This window comes from Homalodisca vitripennis, chromosome 4 (genome assembly GCF_021130785.1).
Source record: "Homalodisca vitripennis isolate AUS2020 chromosome 4, UT_GWSS_2.1, whole genome shotgun sequence".
In the NCBI taxonomy this organism is placed as follows: Eukaryota; Metazoa; Arthropoda; class Insecta; order Hemiptera; family Cicadellidae; genus Homalodisca; species Homalodisca vitripennis.
The window spans coordinates 164,766,923-164,785,187 of record NC_060210.1 but is presented as its reverse complement, the minus strand read 5'-3'; the positions used below and the strand labels follow the sequence as shown (position 1 = coordinate 164,785,187).

General features: G+C 31.6%; 1 protein-coding gene across 4 annotated transcripts in view; it reads left to right on the top strand.

Annotated features, from left to right (window-relative positions):
• LOC124360522 overlaps positions 1–17,878 on the top strand; it is a 38,710-nt gene extending 20,832 nt beyond the window's left edge. For 2 of the 4 annotated variants that reach the window (XM_046814216.1, XM_046814218.1), the window contains exons 3-6: positions 1,639–1,746; positions 8,501–8,590; positions 10,307–10,435; positions 12,030–12,825. In XM_046814216.1, coding sequence (XP_046670172.1) covers positions 1,639–1,746; positions 8,501–8,590; positions 10,307–10,435; positions 12,030–12,110 — 408 coding nt within the window. In that variant the 3' untranslated portion in view covers positions 12,111–12,825. Of the gene's footprint in view, positions 1–1,638; positions 1,747–8,500; positions 8,591–10,306; positions 10,436–12,029; positions 12,826–12,862 lie in introns of those variants that run through there. The other 2 variants (XM_046814217.1, XM_046814219.1) reach the window with 2 other exon arrangements.
• The last annotated feature ends 387 nt before the right edge of the window (positions 17,879–18,265 follow it).

Here is an 18,265-nt window from a genome sequence, read left to right as displayed (position 1 = left end):
TGCAATTTTGTTGAAAAGTGGCAAAAACTTGTTATCTACATAAAAACTAGAATTTATTAAAAGAATTATAGGGCTTATGGGACATTTGCCATTGTTATAAGCTAAAAAAAACTCCTATTCTTATTCTTTACAACCTTCCATCGTCAATAACAAACTTTAAACAAAGAGTAGAATTTAATGTTTGTAATGTATTTACCTCATATGTCTATAAAGCAGAACTAAACAAGCTGAATATTAATGTAACTCATTATTGTAGCTCTACTGTTTTTTTTTTCTTTTCTTTTTTTTGTAAATGAAAAGAGACAAGAGTTCCTGCATGTAGTCCTAAAAGGACCCTTGTGTCTCCCATACTTAAAGTTTAGAGCCTGAGAATCAGAGACAGAGACTGTTATAGAAGCCTATCAGATTTGAGAGCTTCTGTTTTCTGATATACTTCGGGCTGAGAAGATATACCTCTAGGAATTGTTTCCTAATTTTACATATGGCAGAACAGTTTAGCCACACATGTTCCACTGATTCTTCTGCTTCTCCGCAGAGGTCTGCATTTATCCGTCTGGCTTAGACCATCCTTCATCACGTTTCCTAAAAGGGCCATGTCCTGTCAACATCCCTAATACCAGTCATAATCTTCTTTACTCTGTTCAAGGGGAGCTGACCACCCTTTTGGATAAGGGGAGATATACATTTTAGTTTGTCTTAAGTCCAGAGGCCTTTCTCCAAATTAAGGATCTAATCCTCTTTTCCCAATCTTTTACTAGAGCTTTGATGTAGAAGAAGGATACTCCACAGCCTGGCTCTGGCCTTACTAGAAGGGTTTCTGTACATATTTTGACGAGGTGATCTGTTTTTTTCATTTCCCTGAATACCCTCATGACTTGCACCCAACCAAGAGTAACTTTGTTTTTATTTGCCAGTTCCACTAGTACATTCTTACACTCCCATACTGCTTTTGAGTCAAAGGAGCAGGTATCAAGTGCCTTTAATGCTGCCTGGCCAAATGAAAGTATTAAGTGTTCTGCTCATTTTGGCCACATTTGTATGAGCCTTCAAGCACATGATTCTATTACCACGACTTCCACTTGTGAGACCGTGGTGTGTTTTCCCTGAGGCACTATTAAATTTACTCCTAACCCATATATACCAAACCCTGCCCTTGAGTCTACACGTGATCCATATGTACAATACTTCAGGACACCTTTAGTAATTCTACTGGTTAGTTTGCGGTTAACCTTAAAACTCGGGTATATAAATATTTTGATTATAATGTTGATGACATGTAAAATTTCATTTACACAACTTATGAAAATTGACTTGATGGCAGCTGAAAGAGATCATAGTTGTTGAAATGTTGACGGAGATTTTGGTACAACACGTATAATGGAAAGATTGTGAAGGAAACAGAATTTTTCCAAACATTTGCCATTGTCCAGTGATACAAAACGTTCAGTGGTGTAATTGATTTTTTGTATCACTGAATGATTGTAAATGGTTCAATGTAGGAATAGTGTTCCAACTTAATTTCTTCATCATTACGAAAATCTTTCAACTGTCTAAAAGCAAGGATATATTTTCAAATTTTAATTTTAAGAACGTTGATATGATCAATATAATATTTTTACAATCATTTGTGATTTACAGGAAAGTAAAGATTTACTCCAAAGCTGCACAAATGGGATGTGTGTCAACAAGTTAACTGAGCGCTGTTGTTTCTGCTTAGATTGTTGCAGCTGTCCAGACTTTTGTCAGGTATTTATCATGTATAACAATAAATATCAAAATCAGTTATGAGTTTAATGTAGTCTCACAAAGTTTCATTAATTTTATGTTTTAAAACATTGAATTCTTTAGTCTAACTATGTAACTTACGCTAAGAGCAAAATTTTATTTTTGTATCTTACTTCCCAGATGGTGTTGTAACATCTCAAGAAGACCATATGACTTCACTATGTAGCATGATGTGTCATGATAAATGACACCTCAGCTTGTGGGTCGATTTTAACTCAGTCGCTTCTTGCACAAGTCAATATTTGTCTCATTGGCACTAAAACTACTAGTTGTATGCAAAAAAAAAACATTGTTATTATTGTTTTTACTGTCTACATGATTGAATGATATTTACAACGTTATTTAATTAATACCACCCACAGACACATTTGTTTCATTTTGTAAACTTTTATAGAAATGTCCTTTGTTAAGTACAACAAACAAAAACAGTTCTTTTTGGCTTTCCTAAAACAAACTCTGCAGTGCTTTCTTATTCGGTTGCTTTTAGCATCTTTCTCTTCTGTCCTGGTCAGCTTGTGCAATGCATTTCGTGGCAACATTCTTAGTGGTTCCTGGGGATCAGAAGGATCACATTCATGTTGTAGAGGGATAGTACCACTAACATTTGCATGTAAAAATATTTTTATGTAGTTCCATCTAATACTTTTGTGTTCATATGGGTGTTAAGAGAGCAATTGGTTACCACGGTCTGCTCTTTTCATGTGGGCATTATCGGAAGTGGCTTGTATTTTTCCTGATGATGACTGTTGTATATGGTCACCACTGTTGTTTTTGAGTTGAAAGGGAATGTATAAGACATTCATCTGTCTCTCCATCGCGTCCCACCATTACTCCCTTTGCACACTGTGCTATTGTCTCACCTTTATTGATGTTTGCCTTTGTCACTTGTACAGGATTATGTTTCCTATCAGAACATAATGTGTCGGTGGCATGTATATCTCACACTAAGAGTTGTCTGGTGATGTCAACACTATTTTAGAAATTGTCTGTAAAGAGGGAAATGGCGTTTATACAGTAAACCCCACATACAATAATGCTTCATACAGTTAGCTATCTATAAAAATCAATATGCTTTATAGTCATATTAAAATGAAAATATCCTCTACGTTACTATGCAGTGCCTTTGATTGTATCAGTTGTGTAACTGCTATAGCTTAGGTAATGCATTACTATATTTTTATTTATAATTTTCTAATTCTTATGTTTTTATTATTTCATATAGTATTACATTATTAATATCAGATTTTGTTACTCAGTAGTATTCTGTAATTAATAAGATAATTGAAATACTCTTTTTTTTTCCAAAACATATTCTATAAAACCTTGATATAATAATCTAACCACTTATACAGTCATTCAGTCAAATATATATACAACCTCATGCTTAACTCAGAGTGACTGATAAGGTATACAAACTCTAACCCCCTTCTAAAAGTGCTGTAAATGCGAAATTTGGCACTTACTTAGTTTTTACAACCACTGGGAAAAGTCTGAAAACCGGATATTTTTACTTTTAATCCCCTTTAAAAAATTCCCGAACTTTTCCACTTTTCATCCTTACAGGTCTTTCTTTAAAGTCTGATAGCAAGTGAACCATTAGAGGTAGTTGGAATCTGACCAAAAACCGTTGGTCAGGTATAAAATGAACTATCAAAAAGGCACAGTGACTATTTGCCCTATCACCATTGGTGTGGCCTCAAACCGGGTTTAAATACAAAAGTGTTATAATTTTCATGTCATATTTTAGTTTCCAGGCCCAGTAGTGGCCAAAACCGTTGGTCGTAGCTAAAAAAAAATTCTTAGTGGGAATTAGAAAATGATGTGCGATCTACACAACAGGTCAAATTACTTTTGTCCTATCCTCAGTGGTTTGGCCGCTAAACGTGTGTAATTGTTATGTGCGGATTTTGTTTCTGAGCTCAATTGTGGCCAAACCATTTATGTAGCTTAAAAAAATTGATTTAAATACAAAATAATGTAACTTAAAAAAAGGTCTAGTAACTTTTTGCTGTATCTCCATTGGTTTGACTGCAAAACATAATTAATATGCATAATTGTTGTAATTTTCACATGAGAATGTAGTTCCCAGGCTCGATAATGGCCAAACCATTGGTTTTAACTCAAACAAATTTTCTAAAGGAACTAAGAAATTACGTGATCTACAAAAAAGGTCTAGTAACTGTTTGCCCTACCCTCAATGGTTTGGCCGCAATGCAATATTTTTGTAATTTTTACTTGGGAATTTTGTGTCTGGGCTCGATTAGAGCTGTTATCAGGGTCCGTGAATTTGATGATTAAGATTGAGTAGGAACCTTGATGTAGTTGTAATCATATTGCCAAAAATGTATATGATTTGGAATGCACCCTATTGCTACCCACTTTAAATGGGGACGTTCAAAGCTTGTGTTTGAATGGGCACGCAAAGTAATTTGTACCCACTAGTGCCATCTACACCACTTTAAATGGATCTGCATTGGGTTTAATTCTTAAATTGTAAAAAAATTAAAACTAACTTAAATACTAATTATGCCAGCTAAGTTATAAGGTAAATACATGTCAGGGGACTAAGACATAATATCCATTTAAAAAATTAACACATGTGGAATGTCAGTCCAGTTGTATCTTTGCGCCGCCTGAGAGAGTTACTGTATGCAGTGAAACAATAAAGGCACCGACATTTAGGGGAATAGCACTTGTCAAGTGTCAATCCATTTGTGTCTTTGTGCTGCCAAGGGCAAGATAGTTACTGTATGCAGTGAAACAATAAAGGCACCGACATTTAGGGGAATAGCACTTGTCAAGTGTCCATCCATTTGTGTCTGTGTTGCCAAGGGCAAGATAGTTACTGTATGCAGTGAAACAATAAAGGCACCGACATTTAGGGGAATAGCACTTGTCAAGTGTCAATCCATTTGTGTCTTTGTGCTGCCAAGGTCAAGATAGTTACTGTATGCAGTGAAACAATAAAGGCACCGACATTTAGGGGAATAGCACTTGTCAAGTGTCAATCCATTTGTGTCTGTGTTGCCAAGGGCAAGATAGTTACTGTATGCAGTGAAACAATAAAGGCACCGACATTTAGGGGAATAGCACTTGTCAAGTGTCAATCCATTTGTGTCTTTGTGTTGCCAAGGGCAAGATAGTTACTGTATGCAGTGAAGCAATAAAGGCATCGACATTTAGGGGAATAGCACTTGTCAAGTGTCAATCCATTTGTGTCTTTGTGTTGCCAAGGGCAAGATAGTTACTGTATGCAGTGAAACAATAAAGGCGGCACCGACATTTAGGGGAATAGCACTTGTCAAGTGTCAATCCATTTGTGTCTTAGTGCTGCCAAGGGCAAGATAGTTACTGTATGCAGTGAAACAATAACGGCACCGACATTTAGGGGAATAGCACTTGTCAAGTGTCAATCCATTTGTGTCTTTGTGCTGCCAAGGGCAAGATAGTTACTGTATGCAGTGAAACAATAACGGCACCGACATTTAGGGGAATAGCACTTGTCAAGTGTCAATCCATTTGTGTCTTTGTGTTGCCAAGGACAAGATAGTTACTGTATGCAGTGAAACAATAACGGCACCGACATTTAGGGGAATAGCACTTGTCAAGTGTCAATCCATTTGTGTCTTTGTGTTGCCAAGGGCAAGATAGTTACTGTATGCAGTGAAACAATAATGGCACCAACATTTATGGGTAGGAAGTTTGGAAAGACGTGATGCTCAGTTCTCTTACCATAGGTTATTTAGCAATTAGAATACATTACATAATTAGTTTTAAGTAATGCAGATTTTCTTATACATTTAACCCTTACAACCAGTTGGTCTGTTTACCTCAACCGCTAAGCTCAGATGTTCATTTCACATTTTTATGAGAAATAACAAAAAATAAATTTCTAACAAAGTATACCAACTTGTACTAAATATAATTTTTCAGTAAAGTACAAGATATAATATTATGCAGAAATAAAACCTACAAATAAATGCTATTTATGTCTTTAATACCGATTAAAAAAAATACAAATTAGAAAACATTTTTTACTTTGAACGAAATATTAGATTTTTACCCTAGAGTACAATGTTGGTTTCAAGTCACTCAAAATACTGCTTCAAATTGTATATAGTTTTATATACACCCTAATCTATATTATTACTAACAGTTACCTGAGGCTTCCGCACACAATTTTCTGTTGGTAAACAGGACATTATATTCATGTATTCTTTTTCTACAACATTCTAAATACTCCTGAGATAATTGAAAGTCACTCAAAGTTATTCCAATCTCCTGATTCATTTTAGATTTAAGTTGAAAGAACAGTGTTTTAGGACCCTGAAGTCATAGAGTTAAAACTGTTTTTATAGGATTCAAATTTCTTTCCAACATTCCATGATAGTTATTGAATTGCTTCAACGATTTCAGTTACAATTGAACTATTTTAGGCAAGTGTGGAGGTATCCTTAAGTCAAAGCCAATTACAATTAATGATATAATGCATGGTAGGATTCTGTGCAGTTTAGAAATGGAAGCAAGCTTTTCTTTGTTATGTATTATGTTAGTGTCCATGGTTAACAGCTTCAATTGATAAGCAAAATTGCTAATGGCTCTTATTTTTTACTCTGCGTGTAGGTGAGAACTTCTGATTTGAAAGAATTATATATTCTACGAAATGGTAGAGTTTGCCCTGCTGCCACGATCAAGAAAATATTTCAAAAAGTGTATACTTATACCCATTGTTATATACATCCAGCCTAAGATATTTGTGGTGACACAGTTGTTTGTTGGCAAGAAATATATACATAGCCTATAAAGGTCTGAGAAGCGCACTTCTTACAAAAACATCTAAGTTTGGTTTTATAAAAGTCTTTATATCTGTAGCAAAATATATGTAGCAACATTATCTTTAATTCCTGCATTATATTAGGCCTACTAATTAAGCTGTATACTTAATATTTACTAAAAATTACAATTAAAAGTGTAATTTACAAAACTTTTATATCTGGATAACCTCTGTGCTCCAAAGTGATTACAGAAAATATTGAAGTAAGAAGTGATGTTATTTTTATATGTGTTAAGCATACAATCCATGCTTTCAAGGCTATAAATATCAATACATTTGAAATTCTACTTAAATTAATTAAACATATGATATGATGGTAATATTATAATGTTGGTGATTATAACTTCGAAATCTGCATTCACTGCTGATCAAAAACTTTACAATAATTTAATATTTTCTAAAATTTAAATCTAAACAAATGTTTCTGTCTCTTCGATGAATTTCAGATGAAAGTGTTAACAGCTATTAAGTATCAGTTCACTTTGAATTACATGTCATAGTGCAGTTTGCCGGATCTGATGTAAAACATTCCAAAATCAACAACAGTTTATAAATAAAAAAATAATTAATTAAAAAATTTAAGTTGGACCGAATTGTGAATCAACCATTCTCAAATCTCCTTCAACACACACAAAATTTTGTAAAAATCGGTCTAGTCATTTAGGAGAAGTCCAGTGACATGCACACGCTCACAAGAAATATATATAAAAATGAATGGTTTCTGTCTGTGTGTTTCTATGTGTATAACTCAATCTTGTAAAAACTATGAGATTGATTGTACTGAAATTTTACATTTTTAGGGTCCCTGGTTAACATAGGACTATTCCTATTTTAAAAATCCCTCCAGTCTCTGCCCCACTGATTTTGAAAACTGCCTTAACATTCAGTTATTCATTACATTTATGGACTTGGCTTAATCAGCAGATTGTAAATGTTTTTTAATCACTTGCTAAAGTCAAGAATAATAAGTATAATAGTTTATAAACATTTAAAAAGGTGATAGTAAATGTTTGTTGTTATTCATCTGTCAAAGTCACTTTAATTACACTTTATAAATATCATGTTAGGTGTACAAGCTTTTCTTCATCTGGGTCTTTTTTATTAGGACATTTATCAACCACAATAAAATGCTATTATTTATTAAATCATAAGTGTGTTAACTGAAAAGCTAAGGACTTCGATTTATTTCTCCCAGACTTAAGATTTCTCCACAATAGCCAAAAACAGTTCAATTGTTACTGAAATCATTGGAATTATTCAATAAAGTATCGTGAAATATTGGCAAAAATTTGAGAAACTTCAGATGTACTTATAAATAACATTTTCATTCCAATTTTAGGACTCCCTCCATCTCTAAGCTTCAATCTAAAATGTATCAAGAGATTGAGGTGTCTTTCGTTGAATATTACTTATCTCAGAATTGTTTGTAATGTCATTTTAAAATAATATGCTCATAGTGTCTCTGTTTTTCAAAGTGAAATTGCGTGCACAGCCGTGGGTAAAACTGCTAGCAGTCTATATAAAGTTATAATACAAAATTATAAATCCAAATTTGTAAATACAAATTTATGTTATACTATTTATATATACAAAACAAATATTAATGTTTGTTAGTGCTACCAAGGTAAATTTCTGTGGGAATAAAATAATACATCTATGTATACACATAATGGTACACTACTTGCCGGACATGAGAATATATAAAACTCATTTTATGTAATATTAATAATGCAGTAATCAATGTGCAACTTATTGCATCACATTCTTGACGTTTGTGGTTGAGTGTGGTATAAATGAATCATGATTATAACACTTACCAGTTGTAGGATTAAATAATTTGGGAAATGCAAATGTATGTATATTTTCTAATCTTCATTTTAGGTTGAAGACGATCAGATGGTTGCAGATAAATACATCTCATGTAATGAACATAAGAGCTTTATTGCCTTTTGGGAAGAAGCTCACACTACGGTGAGTAGGCATACATCAAGGGCTATCCAGAAAGTAAGAGACGTTCTGAAATAAAAAATTAACCAACTGAAATAGGAACATTTATTATATAATGTAAAAGCTAACTCTTAGGCTATTTTTCAATGTAATCCTCATTCAAATTGATATATTTATCTTAACTTGACACAAAGTTTTCGATTCCAGCTTTGTTGAAATTTGTCATCTGAGATCTTAACCACTGATTAAAGTCAGTGTGAAGTTCAGCGTTACCATTGGAGCGCTAGCTTGCGAGCAAGTTCTTGATCGCTGGAAAGAGGTGGTAATCACTTGGTGCCAAATCTGGGATATAAGGCGGATGACCAAATACTTCCCAATCAAAATCATCCAAGACATGTACGATTGGCTGAATGGGGATGAGCATTGTTGTGGAATAACAAAACTTTTGAGCTCAATTTTCCCTCATGCTTCTTATGTATCCCTCACCGTAGCTTTTGCAATTCTGTAAAGTGTTTCACAGTACCCTGCGCTGATTGTTGATCCTCATTCAAGGAAATCAACCAGAATCACATCCTTAGCATCCCCCAAAAACAGTGCCATAATCTATTTTGTCAACAGAATTTGGAGACATTCTCTTGGTTTTTTTGGGGAATGTGTGTGCCCTCATTCCATAGACTGCATTTTTTCTTCCCAATTGACATGGTTCACCCATATTTCATCACCAGTAACGATACGATCAAGAAGTTCGTTATCATGTTTGTTGTATTCATCAGTAAAATTAACAATGCAGCAAGTCTTTGTTTTTTGTGAAATTCTGTAAGGATTATTGGAACCCACCTGGCACAGAATTTGTGGTATCCAAGCTTCCCTACAACAATTTCATGAAGTAAACTTCATGACATTTTTGGCAAATGTTCCAAGAGTTCAGTAATTTTGAAACGATGATTTTCACAAACTTTGTCATTGATTTTCATCATCATAGTCACAAGGCTAGGCTTACCGCTACAGCTATCGTCATGAACATTGGTGCAGCTATTTTTAATGTCAACATATCACTGCCTTACTCTGCTTTCACTCATTATTCCATTTCCATAAACTTCACTCAGTTGGCGATAGATTTCAATTTTCAAGTGGTTTATGATTTTTTGGCAACAAAAACCTTATCATTGAACACACTTCAAAAGTGGTGGGAATAGTAAAAGATATAAAGACTGCGCGCGACTACAGCTCGATGCGTAGTGAACGCCAGTGTTTTGACACCAAGATGGCGGCTGTAGTCTCGCCCACTGCCACACTATTCAAAAACGTCTGGAATTTCTGAATAGCAATTGTAGTAAGATTATAGATAGTTTAAATAGTTTTAAATGTTTTCAATTAGTTTTATGTATGTATTTTTCATTTAACAAATATTAGAAAATAGGGAGTAGCATTGAAGTATGATAATTGAAACTAGAATTTTATCTGCAAACATGTCCAAATACATTTCTGAATGGGTTAGGAGCTATTAAATTATAATAAAAAGTAGATTTGGGTAAATTTATATGATCCTTAAAGCTTTAGTGATTTAAATATCACATTCATCAGGTGGTTACTTCTTTCAGTCTAAACCTTACAAGTACTATAGCTCTATGGAGTTATTAACTATGGAGTTAGTTACTTCCTTAATCTATGAAGTTTTTCAAAATTGTTTTAATTTACTTGGTATAGGACATTATTAATAACATATATGGTTGTTTACAGGATTGGCATAGGGTGGTAAAGGATCATGAAATGCCTTATGATCCAGTTTGCTGGAGAAGCAATTGTGGCAAGAAAGCTTTAATCATATGTGTGTGCAAGACCAGGGCATACTGTGGTTTCAAATGCAGGGTATGTATTGACATATTTTCTTCCCAATTGTTTGTTTTAAACTAGATCATATTAGTTTATGATTTTGTATTAGTTTGAATATTGTGATTCAAATATTTTGTATTTCAAATTTTAGAACGATTTTTTGTTTTAGATATGCATGTATTTAAAACATCCTGACCAAATGGAGTTTTAAATTTGTACCATAAATCAATAATCATTTCTTCAAAGATAATGTTTGAACTATTATTTTTTATCATGTACATGAATGTAGGTGTTGAAGAGTTGTTAATAATATCAATTGAAATTTAATAGCAATTCTCTACTCCTTGCTAGAGTTCCAGAATTTATCATCTAATATCTATACAGCCGCATGTGAAACTGACTCACTAATAAACTACTTTTAAAAGTGGTAGAAATTTGAAATTTGGAATGCAGGTGGCTTTTGCTGTATAACTTATAGGAAAATTCTGAAAACTAGTAGTATTTACTTTTTAATCCCCCAAAAAAATTAAAAAATTAAAAACTTAAAATTCTCTTTTATCTCTTTTAAGCTCTAAAATTAAATCTTTTATCTTGTTTTATGGTGGTGATGAGTAGAATTTTAATTTTGTAATGAAATGTAAAATCCTTTAAAATGATGAGATGATAGACTTTATCTATGAAATCTGAAATAAGAAAATGCTCTAATAATTATATATAATATTTCTGTTTTATTATATTGTACCATGAATTTGAATTCAGATCATATTAACAATTTTGTAAATAATTATTTTTAGCTTTTTTATCAGTAAATATGCTAATTTTAAATTAAATGTCAGTTTTATATTTTTTGTGATTACTTCGTTTAGCATAATTATAATAAAAATTATTTCTGAGTGTAAAAAATATTTTATAGTTGTCTTGGCCTTAATAGAAAATTATAGAATTTATTAGTCCTGTACGAAGGGTAATGTAAATGTTATAAAAACAGGTTGTAAATAGTGAAAAAATTGGTGGGGAATATCTAGGAAAGATTTAGTTATTTGAATAAATTAAATATTCCAAGTAAACCAACATTTATTCCAGTTTTAGAAAATGTATAGTTAAATATGTTTTTAAATATATATATATATATATATATATATATATATATATATATATATATAAACAGTTCATAAACAGGAAATATTAGTTACAAATAATAAAAAGTTACATTGAAACATACATTTTGACATATAAAATTAATATATAAAGCACATCGAATTGATATCACAAAATACTCTTGTGACCTTGTGCACCTTAATATACCTTTGTACAAGATATAAATGCAATAAATTTATCTCAAAAAAATTATTAAAACCATACCAAATGCTGTGGACAGAAGTAGCGTTATTTAAAATGCATCCCAATTGACATAAAGGATCACATTAAACCATTATGTTATTCAGATGTTCTCATATTTTGAAAGGTATATAAATCTTATAATTTTTTGACTATATAAGTTTTGGGCTGTAATGGTAGAAGGAGGATTGGAACGACAGCTACCATAAAACTTGCATTGAAATCCAAGCCAGTTCTATAGTATTTCTTGCTGATCTGAATACATAGCTATATTTTTGTTCTTTGTTGATAGGAGGAGGATTGGAACGAGAGCCATCACAAGACTTGCAGTGGAAGTACAGATCCAAGCCAGTTCTACAGTACTTCTTGCTGATCTGAATACATAGCTATATTTTTGTTCTTTGTTGATAGGAGGAGGATTGGAACGAGAGCCATCACAAGACTTGCAGTGGAAGTACAGATCCAAGCCAGTTCTACAGTACTTCTTGCTGATCTGAATACATAGCTATATTTTTGTTCTTTGTTGATAGGAGGAGGATTGGAACGAGAGCCATCACAAGACTTGCAGTGGAAGTACAGATCCAAGCCAGTTCAACAGTACTTCTTGCTGATCTGAATACATAGCTATATTTTTGTTCTTTGTTGGTAGGAGGAGGATTGGAACGAGAGCCATCACAAGACTTGCAGTGGAAGTACAGATCCAAGCCAGTTCAACAGTACTTCTTGCTGATCTGAATACATAGCTGTATTTTTGTTCTTTGTTGATAGGAGGAGGATTGGATCGAGAGCCATCACAAGAATTGCAGTGGAAGTACAGATCCAAACCAGTTCTACAGTACTTCTTGCTGATCTGAATACATAGCTATATTTTTGTTCTTTGTTGATAGGAGGAGGATTGGAACGAGAGCCATCACAAGACTTGCAGTGGAAGTACAGATCCAAGCCAGTTCAACAGTATTTCTTGCTGATCTGAATACATAGCTATATTTTTATTCTTTGTTGGTAGGAGGAGGATTGGAACGAGAGCCATCACAAGACTTGCAGTGGAAGTACAGATCCAAGCCAGTTCAACAGTACTTCTTGCTGATCTGAATACATAGCTATATTTTTATTCTTTGTTGATAGGAGGAGGATTGGAACGAGAGCCATCACAAGACTTGCAGTGGAAGTACAGATCCAAGTCTGTTTTACAGCAACACTTGCTGATCTAAAACTATACATTTTCATCCATTCTATGTTTTTTAATAGTGTTGCTAGTTACCTATGTACAGTGTGTTATTTATTTTTGTACAGTAAAATATTATGTAAATATTTTTATTTTTACACCTGTTAGTTTACTAATAAGCATTTTAAATTTGCAAAGTAGTTTATTGTTACTGTATAAAATATGACCAGATTAAAACTTGTTATGATTAGAAAATTATTAATTATGATGTAAGTAATATTTAAATATTACCATTCTCGTGTCTTATAAACAAAAGATTATTTCTTAGTACATTAATAGTTTTCTATTGCAACAAATTTAAATGTACAGTAAACTGACTAAAACTATTTATTTGTTTTATTGTTATTATTATTGCACATGTGTCATGAAGAAATTTGAAAGTGCCATATCCCTTCCGTCGTCAAAAAGTATCTGTAAAATGTCAATGACTTTTAATGGATATTGAAACTACACAGTTACCTGTCATTAGAAAGATGAATATTTTTATAATAGTCTAAAGTGATAGATATAGCTAATTTGTAATTTTATCCATAGGTGTTTTTTAGTTGAACAAAATGAAGAGTAATTTACAATGAATTATTGTGTAAATACAATTGTAACTTAGTACATTTTCTTAATGGTTGTTATTTATTCAATACTAATAGCACAAAATAAATCTGTATTGTAAAGATGCCAGTAATTTACTTCCTCTAGCTTGAAACCATAACAAGGTAACTATGTAGCTATGTCCTAATCAGATCAGAAGATATTGCATGTGAGTGGGTTTTGTCTTTGTGTGTTCAGTTCACAAATGCTTGCCTATGTGTGAGTATATTTACAAATGTTTTTAGTTTGTGAAACTTTTACTTGGTAAAACAGTACTGTTCTGCTTGAAAATAATGGTTTTGTTCAGTTTTCTAAGTACTCTATTTAATTTGTCATAGTGTTCAATTTCTATTTAGTAATTTGACTTAGGTATTGTTAGAATGCCGGGCTCTGCACTCTCTTTTTTACATGTTTTACTTTGCTTCTTCTTTGTTAATAATGTAACATCGATTTAAAATCAGCAGTACAATTGTTTAATTTTGCCAGTCTTCTGCACGTTTGAATTGAGTTTAATGACATATTCTTGCACTTTGTGCTGTATTGAAAAAATGTGTTTCTATTATAATGTTTTTATTTACTATTATAGGTTTGTTTTCTAATAATAAGTGTTGTGCTTATGAAATTTACACTTGCTTCAACAGATATATTTAATTATCTGTGCACCAATAATGTTATATTTTTCCTAAACAATTTCATAAATAACCTTAAAAAATATATCTGTACAGTAAGCTCCCTCTTAACTGCCCTTGGACCAATCAACACCAAGGATTTGTTTTTACATGTGTTAGTGTTTTTTACTGCCTTTTATAAATTTCAGTACAAGGAACAGTGAACAAGTTGATCATTACTATTATATTACTTTTTTTAATGAACATAAATAATCATTGATATTGTATTTTTATATGATCAATTTAAATTACTGCATTGTTTTTTACCATTCTGAGGTTATTTTTACGATTTTCGATTTAACGGACTCTTGGATATCAGTCCTATACCTGGTTCCACCATGGTCAGTTGAGGGGAAGCTACTTTATATGTATTTTTTATGTGATCAATTAATTTCTTTAATAAATAGTCTATACTTTAGTTTTGAGTAACATGATATAAGGCATAGTTATTGGTGCGTATATCCATCCACACAATATAAAATAGTCTATTAATATACAGGGTGTACACCCTGTATAATAAAACTAGACTTTGTCTGGCCTAAAGATGCAATAAGAACAGCTGCAACAGTTCAGCATGTCTAATACAAAAGACTTGCTAATTAGAACTAACCTAAGTTTAATATTAATTTTTTCTACATTACCAGCAATATCAACTGAAAGAAACAGAAAATTGGATAATAGAGGAGAGGATAGGAATGATAGGAAAATTAAGGACAAGTTCAGTAATTATGAATGAGAAAAGGAGGTCACAAAGTAGCAAAAAGCAGAGAAGAAACATGCATTTTACAGAGTAATTTAATCTTTGTTTTTAATGTTCTATTTCATATTGTGCTACAATAATAATCTTAATCTTGACAAACAACTTTTGATTAACACTGAATTAAAATTTGGCTATTCATTGCATAAAATGTTTTGATGTGATAATATATTTTAAATTTTTTATTTTAATATTTTTTCACTTACCTCTTCCAAAGATTATTAAGTCAAGATAGAATATGAAAAATGTAAGTAATTTTTTTAGGAATAATATTAAGATTTCCACATGTATGTTGTACAGTAAGGTGTATTTTACATTGAGTTTTATAGTTTGTATTAGGATTACTAATACTGTCATACTGATAGAAAATTATCCCTAGCAGTAAAATTTAATGCTATAGAACTGTGACTAGTGTGTTAATAAAACAGTGTAATAAAACACTAATTTGTATACAGGGACTTAGTGTTAAAATAGACAATTAGAAACTACAACCAAAGTAAATTGCAATCATTTTACGTTTGATAGAGTAGGCTTATTTTCATTTCAGCTATATTAATCTAATTTTAAGATGTTTATGTACTATTAAAACTTGATAAATCTGCAAATGTATACATCTTATTGTATAAATAATTTATAGCACTTGTTCTATAAGAATAAAATTAAAAAAGAAAAGATTTTCTTTTTCTAATGATGCTGCTATTAGGAAAAGCACATTAGACTGTGCCATAGACTGATAATTTTTTAATAAATAAATTTTCAATATAACTGAGTGCACACAAGCTCAAAAGCAAAGTTTATTATATATAGTTATATTGTCTTCAAAATAATTTTTAGTTCCTATTTAATAATTATTAGCATAACAAGTTTTATAAAAACTTACTTGAAATAAATGGTGAAATGGTTAGAAGAAGACAACTAATAGACATTGGAAAATTACTCTGGAGAATATTGTGATGTGACTGAACTATTCATATAACAATTACATCATGTAAGTGTGAATTTACACACTACTCTAAACCTTGTATACTATTGAGTGTATTTAAATTTTTTGGGATATATCTGTTTCATTATTATTATTATTATATGTAGTCTACTTATTGCTGAGTTAATATAGATTGCTCTTACGTTTAAAAAAACACAACATTTATACAAAATATTTTGAATTTGATTGTTTTATGACCGAGAACGGCACTATGTACAGGTATAGAATCATGTCGAACAAGACAGTACAGCATTGACAACTCTCAGTTTGTATTTGTTGGTAATTCCTTGTATTAATGATGATGAAAAATGGATATTGAGGCATTTTTGTTTGATAACATTTGTTCAATTGCCAAAGACACAAATATAGTGCCAAGATCCTAAAAACCGGTTTAAGAGAGTTTTAAATTTTTTACAAGTACATTTAAAATGTGTGGAAAGTGTTCAGTTTATTTTACTATAAGTAAAATATTTTTTAACAAACTATTCAAAATAGTATGTTGGGAGTTACTATTATATTATCAGTACTGTAGTTTTGTATTATTAAATTGTACTTTAATGTGATTCTATAAAGGCTGTGACTATATTTATACTTATATGGTTATGTTTGTAATATATTTGCCAGAACAAGAGAGGAAAAAAAGAATAAGAAGTTTCAATTTTCAGACTGTATTCTTTGGTGATCTTAGGCTGTTATTAGTTATGGACTAATTGTACAACTTGTTGACAGAGGAAAAGGGTGTTCAGACCCTGCAAAAGCTCCGTCAACTTTTTGTGTCTTAGCTGGGTCGGTGGGTGGGGGAGGCATTGTTGTATATCAAGTTTATTAGTCAGACAACTCTAGTGGTGGCATTGTTATACAGCAATGTGCAATAGGCTAGAGCACTCAAATCAATCGATTGTTATAAGGCTTTTTACAAGTATTAACAATGTCAGTATTGTAGCACAACTCCCAAGTCAAGATATACTTTTAACTATAAATTAAAGATAAACTATTACGGTTAAAATTCATACTTTCTTATAATATGATGTATGTTAAGGTGTCAAAGGAGTTTTTCAAAGCAAACACGTAACTCATCAAATGAAGAAGGTTCTGACATCTGGAAGTAATAGAAAACAAATTTTATCAGCACAGATGTCATAAAATACTATGTAAAGCACTAAACCTAGGTACTAACAAGTGTTTCTGATACTTTATCTTTCTTCCCGTACTCTTTAATTACAAGGTCAGGAAGCAAGTAGAGCCAACTAACTATTCAATGCCATCTCACTAACTGAGATGATTCTGAACTAATGTTGTTGTACATCTGGTTGACCGGGCTAGAGTTTGCGAGTCATCTGATTGTCACACCAGTTGTTCAACAAGTTTTACTATTAGTTGTCCATGGCTAATAGCAGCCTTAGTAATTAATTGCTTGTAAATAATTACAGAAATGAAGGAGAAATATTAAAATCAGAATTTATAACTCACTGAGTAGTGTACTGCTAGTGCTTACAGCTATTGTTCCTATTGCAGATATTAATACCAAAGTTTCAAAGTACACTTTGAATATGTTCCCAACATGTGTGCAAACATTAATACACATTACCTGATATATATATATATATATTCACATGGTGACTGTTAAAGAATACCTATATGGAACACATGTTATTGTTTCAAGTAATAATAGAATAATAATATGATTATTTACATCATTTTTTAATTATACTATAAAAAAATGGAATACATTCTGAGTATAACAATATAACATAGATGAAATATTATACTCTTAAATTTTTATGGGGCATATCCTTTTGTTTCTGGCTTACTGTACCTTAAGTATAAATATAATCTTAGTTATAAAATTTTAGAAAAGTAAGTTTTTTAAGTATATATATGTAAAGTTCTGTAATAAATATTTTGTTTACTACTGTTTGATTAATTGTTTGACTTATTAGTGTATAAAAACTTTTATGGAAGAATGTGTTGTAGAATAGCTTTTGGGATTTGATGAAGAAAAGTGGATGTTGAAACTACAGGCGGAGAAAAACATGTTCCTGAGAAACGTAACTGAATTATGTAAAGTTCCGTAATAAATATTTTGTTTACTACTGTTTGATAAAATGGTTTGACTTATTAGTACATAAAAATTTTTATGGAAGAACGTGTTGTTAAATAGCTTTTGGGGTTTCATGAAGAAATGTGGATGTCGAAACTACAGGTGGAGAAAAACATGTTCCTGAGAAATGTAACTGAATTCTACTTTGAAAAATCTAATTTTTGTTTTCCAAAAGTATTGTTTATGCAATATTTAAAGAATGGTTTAAAA